General features: G+C 36.9%; 2 protein-coding genes across 3 annotated transcripts; both read right to left on the bottom strand.

The window, feature by feature from the left end:
- Window positions 1-263: 263 nt before the first annotated feature.
- Window positions 264-2,756, bottom strand: LOC106381117 (chaperone protein dnaJ 15). Of its 2 annotated transcripts, XM_013820987.3 has the most exons (10): window positions 2,487-2,756; window positions 2,088-2,406; window positions 1,916-2,020; window positions 1,785-1,835; window positions 1,611-1,700; window positions 1,427-1,535; window positions 1,202-1,350; window positions 1,062-1,115; window positions 726-944; window positions 264-424 (listed from the first exon to the last, which is right to left on the bottom strand). In XM_013820987.3, exons 1-10 carry the CDS (start codon window positions 2,612-2,614, stop codon window positions 398-400), a joined length of 1,251 nt encoding a protein of 416 aa, XP_013676441.1. In that variant the 5' UTR covers window positions 2,615-2,756; the 3' UTR covers window positions 264-397. The 2 variants fall into 2 exon arrangements, with proteins under 2 accessions (XP_013676441.1, XP_013676442.1); XM_013820988.3 differs by lacking the exon at window positions 264-424 and having other exon boundaries at window positions 489-944; window positions 2,487-2,755.
- Window positions 2,757-8,184: 5,428 nt separating this feature from the next.
- LOC106379071 lies at window positions 8,185-9,219 on the bottom strand. Its single transcript, XM_013819092.1, has one exon. The coding sequence runs from the start codon at window positions 9,217-9,219 to the stop codon at window positions 8,185-8,187; it is 1,035 nt and encodes a 344-aa protein (XP_013674546.1).
- Between the last annotated feature and the right edge of the window lie 1,031 nt (window positions 9,220-10,250).

A 10,250-nucleotide genomic window follows, 5' to 3' on the forward strand; every position in this document is an offset into this window, starting at 1 on the left:
TTTTAGGTGTGTTCTAAAAATCGGTCTAGGAGGCGCTCACCTAATCTGTAAATCGGGTATGAGCTAGACGACTTTTCAAACCAATTTTTTTTTAAAAAAAATTGGTTTTGGCATTCAAACAATCAGCCTAAACGCCCGCGATCACCGCCTAACAATTTTTAGAACATTGGGTTTACACCATCTTCAACCAAATTTAAGCCTCTGAATCAATTTTCTTTCTAGATTTGGCAACTCTTAAGAAAAATTTTGGTAAGTGATTGTTGAGTATATAGCTACAAGAGTGAGTGGAAAATAGATGGAAGTACTTTGACAAGTGACACTAAGCATGCAGGGAAAAAGAACCATAGACAAAATGGTCAATGCAAAAATACCCTGAACTCACTATAAACCCCGCAATCTAACTCTCTCGAACCCTCGACCTCACCTACAAATCCACAGCATTACCCATTTGGTCAACCTCAAGTACAGTTTAAATAACTATAGCGAAGTGTTGAAACAATGACAAGTCTCAATAATAAATGTAACAAACAATGAATCAATGATGCATTTGCATACATTTCAAAACCACCCTCAAGTTATGCTTTTGCATCTCTCTATCAACAAACCATTCTGATGAACATATATATATATATGCCTACACATAGAGCAACCCCCCAGGGACACATCTGTTTTAACGAATAAAACAATGACACAACAAATCTGCGTTTAAAGTGAGGTCAACCAACCTTCTTATCAGATCCTTTTAGGTTTAAGTTGAACCATTTTCTCTTCGATTTGTCTCTACTCTCTGATCCGCCTTCTTCACCCACACTAGCCCCATCGCCTTTAGATTCATCTCCCTGAGCTTTGCTGCTACTTCCATTGCTCAAGTTGCTACCGCTTGGTGTCTTCACCACAGAGAAAGAGGAATGGATTGAATCCCGTTGCTTTAGAAGTTCATCCACCTTCACCATTATCCAAAGAAGACACATATCAATCAATGCAAGAGTTCCCTCAGAGCTTAAAGTTCACAAAACTTGCAGCAAGGAATAAAAGTAGAGAAAAGAGATCAATCAACGCACCGTTTGCTTCTCCTGTGTATATCTGTTGGTTACTTCTTGAAACCGCGTCAAAGCCTTGCGAAAAGAATATAACAAAGTCATAATTATATATGGTCTCCCTGACTAACTAACTAACTGAGCTCTTAATAGCAGAAAGTTACTTTTCGGTACTCTGTTTCAAACTGCCGCAGATCGTTTCTCTTTCTTAAAATCTGAGCTTCAATCTCCTTCAAATTCTCTGTTGTGTCCTCGTAGGTCTTGGCACAGAGTGCCTCAATTGTGTAGGATGCAGTCTTGAAAAAGTTATCACCTGAAAAGTAGCTAGAGACCAGTTAAACTAACTGGTCTCAAAGACAGTCCAGTAAAAGAGAACAATGATTCATTACCATAAACTGCAAAGATATGAGTGCCAGCTTTCAGTTCTGAAACCTCACAAGGTTGAAGACCTTCCAACCGCTTAAAGAAAGCAGATTCAGGGTCTTTGGCTACAGCTAACTGCACAATAAGGAATGCTTTCACACATCTGCATATTCTAATATCGAAAAGAAAAGAGCTCAAAAACTTGCATACCGCATTGATAGTAGAATCCATTCTATAGACTTGGAAATGTAAGAAATACATGCCAGCTGACGTCACCTTGCCTGTTTTCTCACTCTCTTCCTGCAAGAACAAGCCTGATGCCGTTAAAGACAGTTCCGTAATGGTGTAATGCTAAGAACAACATTCTTTTAATATTAAGTTTACCTGTAAGGCCAATCCATAGCCGCCGCTTGAATCTTGCTCAAAATAAAGTAACTGCAGAGAGATAGACAGAGTTAGAAGCTAGTTGGATACAGTCAACACTATCAGGTATATGGTTCAGTAGTGGCATATACCTTAAATTTACTTTGTGCTGCTGATGTAACTCTAACAACCACACCTGACTCAGCTTGTTGTTCACTTATCGTCACTCCAAAAAAGTGAGCGCATTGCTTCTCCACCTGATATTCAGAGATTAGATCACTTCACTTTTCAAATAACACAAGGACATAAGAGTTCGTTCAGCACCTTCCCGCTGACTGATGTTCCAATGGGAAGGGGCCTCACAGTGACAGTTCCGTTCATAGCCTCCTCGAGAACATTGGCAGATACAGAGGTCTTGATAGGCACACCTAGCTTGCTGAATAAAGCAGCAAACATGGTGTTGACGGTTCCGAGGTTAGACAAGTCAATTTCCATGTCCATTCCATCAGCATCAAGGGCCACAAAGCCTGCATTGTCGTATTGCCTTCTCTTTTCAGGATCAGACAAGATGCTGTAGGAATATGCGACTTCCTTGAAAAGCTCGGAAGCATCAGGGTTGTTGGCATTCTTGTCTGGATGATACCTATCAAAATCAATATGGTTTGGACCCAATCAAAGATTACATCTTTACTGGGAGAATCTAAAAAGAAGAAAGGAGGTTACTTTAGAGCAAGTTTTCTGTAAGAGGATTTGATTTCTTGATCAGACGCGGTTCTTGATACGGAGAGGACCTCGTAGGGGTCCCTTCGAGTCGCCGGAGAAGACGAGCCACCAGCCTTTTTGGAACTCATCGTCTTACCAAGAATACGAGATCGAGAAAGAAATCGAGACGAGGGTTTTCCAGGACCAAGTCTAAAATTTATTTTGATTTTCTCTTGTAAAATTGTAACTCGATGAGGATGCCACTTCGGATTTACTCAGACCAAACCCTTGAAACAAGTTGCATACGCCTGGTCTTTTAAGTTTTCTTCTTTTTTTTTTTTTACATGACATAGAAAATAGAAAAATTACACCAACTAACCATAAATTTATTAATACAGAAATCTTACATTTTAGATTTGCATATTCTAAAATATATTTGTATGTAAAAATAAGAAACATACTTGATTTTATAGTACGTATTGATTAAATTTTAAAAGTACAAATTTAATGTTAACTTTATATGATTAAATGGTGTATCAAAAATATGTACCGTGAATGTAAATACACTATAATAACATCTCCAAAAAGGAACTCTATTTTGAAGTTTCCAAAATCCTATATTTGAAGTTTCAAAGTGTTTTTCTCCAAAAGCAAAACTTCAAACTCAACTTCAAAACTATTTATATTTTATAATATAGTCTTTATATTTGTCACTAATTTGAATTCATAAAACTTTTGTAAATGACTAGCACGTATATAAACATATTACAACAATATTAATTAATAAAATATTCTATTAAATATAAAAATTTAAATAAAAATAACTTAATTAATATTAAACTTCAAACAAAATACCATATTATTTCATAAAATGATTTTCGTAATGCATATATGATCTATTAGTGCATTTCAAAGTAAAAATGGCTCTGCTTACTTTGTAAGTTACGAGCTAAAAGTTATTGAAATCTGGTAATATTGATACTTGTAAATACATTAGATCGGAACAAGAAAGTAAAAGAGAAACATAAAATATTGTTAAAAGACTAATTTCTTTTTTATGATATTAATACTCGTGAATATATTCAATATGAAAAAAAAGAATTGTACGAAAAAGACATCAAAAACAACAACAACAACAACGATCATCAGTTACACAAAAAATTTGGACAATATTTAAAAATTTGAAGGTTCCGGATCAACCTTACTTGACTATTAGTGTTGTTGTTGTAATATTTAAATTTGTGTAATAGTTATGTCTTCATGTAATTTTTAAAAATCTTTTTGTTAAATTTTTTTTATATTAGTGTTGTCTAAATCTAGCTTAAAATATTTTAAATTTTGTTTACAGATTTTAAATTTTACACATAAAATTAAATAAAACTTTAAAATAAGATTTAAAATATTTATGAGATATAATTTTTTAAGGATTAAAACAATACATGAGAAAATATTTATGAATCATAAAGGTGATGTGTAGTGACCAAAATGCAAATAAAGATATGAAAATTCAAATTTGAAGTTTTTAGTAGTGAAACTTCAAATATAGAGTTTCAATCCTCAAAACTTCAAATTTGAAGTTTTGAAGTTTCTTTTTGGAGAGCAAAAAACTTCATATTTGTTGTGAATGAAGAGGGGAACTTGTGTGTATTATTAGGTCGACCAACTGGTCTTTATATACATATGGTAATGACGGTCTAAGTAATGGATCGACATGAGATCGTACTTATCCTTAACTAGATAATGACTAGCAATACGTAAGATAAACACCAACTATAATGTAGATAAACACAAGAGTAGATAGGCGCCAGTATGATCCTGCGGATGGGCTTGGCCCGTCTTGCTACACGGGCTGATAAATGGGTCGATCACTAAATGGTTTATAACACTCCCCCTTGATCGACACATCCGGTCAAGGTTCATTCATGCTTTGGATGTTGCCTCATTAAAACCTCTCTTGACAAACCCAAAACCCAATGTGGTAAAAGGGAAAACAAGACAGGAAAAAGAGTACAACACATGAACTCCCCCTGATGAATGCATCACCGAAGATCCTTCAGTCGACGCATGCCTATCTTCCATATGAGCTTCTTGAACGTTGAGGTTGGTAGTGACTTGGTGAAGAGGTCGGCTGAATTCTCACTCGAACGGACTTGCAATACTTGGACCTCTCCTGCCTTCTGAAGCTCGTGTGTAAAGAAGAACTTAGGAAGAATATGTTTCGTCCTATCTCCTTTAATGTATCCATCCTTAAGCTGTGCGATGCATGCTGTGTTATCCTCGTATAGGATGGTCGGTGGATCCTTTCCTTTGATCATACCACAAGTGGTACGAATATGCTGTGTCATGGATCTCATCCATACACTCTCACGGCTGGCTTCATGCATGGCTAATATTTCTGCGTGGTTAGAGGATGTGGCTGCCATGGTCTGCTTCATGGACCGCCAGGATATAGCTGTCCCACCGTGTGTAAAAACATAACCAGTCTGAGATCTAGCATAATGTGGATCAGAGAGATAACCTGCATCAGCAAAACCAACTAAATCTTCCTTAGATTTGTTAGTAAACATAAGACCCAAGTCTTTCGTTCCTTGTAGGTAACGAAGTATATGTTTAATCCCGTTCCAGTGCCTTTGGGTCGGACAGGAGCTGAACCTAGAAAGTAAGTTCACAGCAAAGCTGATGTCTGGTCGTGTGTGGCCAGCTAAATACATCAGAGCTCCTATGGCACTGAGATAAGGCACTTCGGGACCAAGGACTTCCTCATTTTTCTTCTTCGGACCAAATGGGTCAGTGTCCGGACCAAGACTTCTCACGACCATGGGGCTAGTCAATGGGTGAGACTGGTCCATATTAAATCTTTTGAGTACTTTTTCTGTATATGCCTTTTGATGCACAAGAATTCCATCTTTCATATACTCAAGTTGCAATCCCAAACAAAACTTTGTTTTTCCAAGATCTTTCATCTCGAATTCTTTCTTGAGATATTCAACAGTTTGGGAAATTTCTCCAGAGGTTCCTAGGATATTTAAATCATCTACATATACTGCAATGATTACAAAACCCTTATTGAACTTCTTTATGAATATGCATGGGCAGATCTGGTCGTTTTTGTATCCTTCTTTCAGGAGATATTCGGACAGTCTATTGTACCACATTCGACCTGATTGCTTTAATCCATAAAGAGACTTGTTCAATCTGATACAATGTTGTTCTCGAGAACTCTCTTTGTTTTTCAATTCAATACCATCTGGAATTTTCATGTATATCTCATTATCCAGTGGACCATATAAGTAGGCAGTTACAACATCCATTAACCGCATATCAAGACCTTCTCTTACAGCCAGACTTATTAGAAATCTTAAGGTCGTAGCATCCACCACAGGGGAATAAGTTTCCTCATAATCTATTCCTGGTCTTTGTGAGAATCCTTGTGCAACAAGTCGTGCTTTATATCTCACAACTTCTCCTTTCTCATTTCTTTTTCTCACAAAAACCCATTTGTATCCCACTGGTTTTATGTTGTGAGGTGTCCGGATGATCTGTCCAAACACTCCTCTCTTTTTCAGTGATTCTAACTCCACATTAATGGCTTCTTTCCATTTCAACCAATCTGGTCGTTGCATACATTCTAGTATAGATGTGGGTTCTAGATCCTTATTATCCATCAATTCGACTGCTACATTATAAGCAAATATATCACTCATGTCGACATGTTTTCTGTTCCATTTCCTTCCAGACATGACATAATTTATTGAGATCTCATTATTGTCAGGAACTTCATTACCTTGATTCTTAGCGTCCCAAGTATCTTTTGGTGGTACATGAGTTTCCTTTTCCATGTCTAGAGTTTCCACTTTGTCGGATTTCTTTGCACTCTTTCTTTTCCGAACTTCTTTGTCTTTGGAACCTACTGGTCTACCACGTTTCAATTGTGGTTTAGACGTAGTAGCAGCCTGATTATGTCCATCACGGACATCAAGTCTTATTGGTGCATTTGCAGCTGGTATGTATGACTTGGTTACTCTATTTGGGTCAGCAAAGGAATCTGGCAATCTGTTAGCTAGCTCTTGAAGATGTATAATCTTCCGGACTTCTAGATCACAATCTCTAGTCCGAGGATCCTGCCATGTTAAGGATGTTTGATTCCATTTTATATCCTGTACCAGCTTACCATAATCTCCCCCTAATGCTGGATACTGGGATTCATCAAAATGACAATCCGCGAACCTGGCCTTAAACAAATCACCTGTTGTTGGCTCTAGGTACTTAATAATAGAAGGGGAATCGTATCCAACATATACTCCCATCCTCCTCTGAGGTCCCATCTTTGTTCTCTGTGGTGGTGCTATAGGCACTTGGACGGCACATCCAAAAACTCTTAGATGGGATATATCTGGCTCATGACCCGTTAGTAGTTGGGATGGCGAGTATTTGTGCTCACTAGATGGCCTGATGCGAATTAGCTCAGCTGCATGTAGTACTGCATGTCCCCAAGCTGATACTGGGAGTTTGGTATTCATTAAGAGTGGCCGGGCAATCAGCTGGATCCGTTTTATAAAGGATTCAGCCAGGCCATTCTGAGTATGGACATGTGCTACAGAATGCTCCACACTTACCCCCATGGACATACAATAGTCATTAAAAGCTTGGGAAGTGAATTCACTTGCATTGTCTAGACGTATAGTCTTTAATGGAAAATCTGGAAAATGTGCTCTCAGTCTTATTATCTGAGCCAGCAATCTTGCAAGTGCTAGATTACGAGTTGATAGGAGACAAACATGTGACCATCTTGTGGATGCATCAATCAGGACCATAAAATATCTAAATGTCCCACAGGGTGGGTGTATTGGTCCACAAATATCAACTTGTATTCTTTCTAGGAAATTTGTCACTTCCTTATTCACTTTGGTACGTGATGGCTTAGTAATTAGTTTCCCTTGTGAGCATGCTTCACATGTGATATTCTTAGGGATAACTCTTTTTGTTTTCAAACTGTGACCATTTGAATTTGATATGAGTTTTCGCATCATGTTCGAACCGGGGTGTCCCAGCCGATTGTGCCAAAGAGTGAACTCTTCTTTGAATTCTTTATTCAAGACGGCATTAGCCTCAACAAGACTGGTCTGGGCATAATAAAGACCAGTCCCACACGCAGGTATAGTCTCAAAGACTTTCTTATTGCCTTGGGTGATTTTATAAATCTGTAGGAATTCTTTACTTCCTTCACCCATTGTTTCGATGTGGAAACCATTCAGTCTTATGTCTTTAAAGCTCAATAGACTTCTGTTTGAGCTAGGTGAGTACAAAGCATCTTCAATCTCAAGATGTGTACCTTTTGGCAATAAGATATTGGCGTGGCCATAGCCTTCAATTAAGCTAGCCGTGCCAGCTATAGTGGTGATGTTAGCTACCTTATGTGTGAGATGTATGAAAAATCGTTTGTCTCTCAAAATGGTGTGGCTGGTGCCACTGTCCACCACGATTGTATCCATTCCACTTTTCATTCTTCAAAAACAATAATCATAAAGTTAATGAACAATAATAAAATTTTCAGAGATGGTATCTTTAATGATCTAATTCTTAGGCATATGAGAAATGAAAAAAAAATTATTCATTCATAAGGATAAAGTTAAATCCAAAGCCAAACACTGATAAACAATCTTAAAGAACACCAAATCCAGGGGAAAACAATAAAAAAACGATATGGAATTTTAATTCCTTATTTCAGTATGTCTGAAGTTTCAAACTCCATGTGATCAACTTTGTCTGACTCGTGCTGGTGATCCTGGACGTCTTCCAAGTCATCATCATCATCACCATCATATCCCGGGTCTCGAACCATGTTAGCTTCCGGGTTTCTTTTTAAGCTCTCCATGTAAAGCTCACACAAATGCTTAGGAGTTCGGCAATTCTTTGCCCAATGATTACCCATACCACATCTGTGGCATCGATCAGCTTTGATCTGTGGTTTAAAAGACACACTACGGCCTCGGCCACGACCACGGCTAAAGCCGGGTGTGGTACCGCGACCACGTCCTCGCCCGTGTGCTTTAAAAGAACCACGACCTCGTCCTTGACTTCTTCCACGGTTTGGACCGGGATGGTCATTGTGTTGGACAAGGTTACTCTCTTTCTTTGGCTCTATAGCCAGCTTAGAGATGTCGGGTAATGGAGCTGTACCAGGAGGTCTCATCTCACTGTTTTTCAATAACAGTTCGTTGTTAGCTTCAGCCAACAAGAGACATTCTATCAACTCAGTATATGTGGCGAAATTCCTCTCTCTGTACTGCTGTTGCAATACCATGTTGGTTTGAGGAAACGTGGAGAGAGTTTTATTAAGCATCTCTTCCTCGGTTACTTTTTCACCACATAACCTTAACAAGGACACAATTCTGAACAGGACTGAGTTGTACTCGTCTACTGATTTGTAGTCCAAGAACCTTATGTGTTTCCAATCATATTGAGCCTTTGGAAGCAACACCGTTTTCTGGTGGTCATATCTTCGCTGTAAAGCGATCCAAAGGTCATATGGATTTTCCATGGTCATGTACTGAGTTTTCAAGTTCTCTTGGAGATGGTGGCGTATCATGTAGATAGCTCTATACTTGTCTTTGTCACTGGAATTGTTGTCTTTGGTGATTGTGTCACCAAGATCTTTTGATCGCAGCATGATCTTTGCATCAAGCGCCCATTCCAGGTAGTTGTCACCATTGCTTTTCAAAGCACTGAAATCAAGATTCGCAATCTTTGACATCTGAAAAATATTTGTAGTTTATCCCCATTAGTAAGAAAATAATCGGATCATTCACATACTCTTTCAGTCGGATACAAGCAATGCAAGTAAATAACAATATTTTTTTTTCAATGATCCAAACGATTTCATGTATATGCAGGAAGGTAAAGTTAAACCTATACATCTAGGATAAAGTTAAATCCATTGCATGAAATCTGATCAGTTTTATCAATTTTCGACATGAAAGTAAACTAATCAGTATGAATGATCTATCCTAATCAGATGATTTCATGTGATATGCAGGAAGGTAAAGTTAAACCTATACAAAATCGAGATAAAGTTAAATCCATGCATGAAATCAGATTAATATACATTTTCAAAAAAAAAAATGCAATCATTTCTTACTTTTATTTGTTTTCGATATTTATCAGATTAAATATAATGATTTGATAATGCTAGTATATCAGTAATAATCCGAAATTTATTTATTTTCAGATAAATACTAGCAATTCCTATTCCTAGTAGGATTAGGAAAAAAATAAATCGATATTTTTCTGATAAATGCTGAAAATCCTATATTTTTTTTTTAAGATAAAGATATAAAGTTTTTTAAAAAAATAGGAAAATCGAATTAAAATATATAATATATTGTTTTCAGTCGGATTTATCAAAAAAATCGGATTTATCTTTAAAATTTCAGATTTATGTATAAGAAAAATCGGATTTATCTTAAAAATATTTAAAAAATTCTTTCAAATTTGAGACAGGTTCTAGTCGATTTCAACATATCAGAGAACGACTTTAAACATTCAAGAACAAGTTTTTAATGCAAGTAAACAATCAGATTAAGTTGATGCAGCAGTCGGATATGTAAAAAAAATTGGTGTAATTGTCAACCTAAAAGGTTCTAGCAATTAACTCACATCAGGAAGATTAAAAAAAATCAAACAAGCTTAAACAGGGTGAAACAAGATGAGATTTAAGCTTTGAAAATAGATTAGGGTTTTAGATTTTATTCTGCAAAGACATACGGCTAGATGTAGCTGTATGTA

Source organism: Brassica napus, chromosome C2, assembly GCF_020379485.1.
Source record: "Brassica napus cultivar Da-Ae chromosome C2, Da-Ae, whole genome shotgun sequence".
NCBI lineage: Eukaryota > Viridiplantae > Streptophyta > Magnoliopsida > Brassicales > Brassicaceae > Brassica > Brassica napus.

Coding starts and splice junctions, on each gene's coding strand:
- LOC106379071 (XM_013819092.1), bottom strand. CDS start 9,219: ATGTCAAAGATTGCGAATCTTGATTTCAGTGCTTTGAAAAGCAATGGT.
- LOC106381117 (XM_013820987.3), bottom strand. CDS start 2,614: ATGAGTTCCAAAAAGGCTGGTGGCTCGTCTTCTCCGGCGACTCGAAGG. Junction 2,021..2,087: donor GAACATCAGTCAGCGGGAAG/GTGCTGAACGAA, acceptor TCTGAATATCAG/GTGGAGAAGCAATGCGCTCA. Junction 945..1,061: donor ATACACAGGAGAAGCAAACG/GTGCGTTGATTG, acceptor ATAATGGTGAAG/GTGGATGAACTTCTAAAGCA.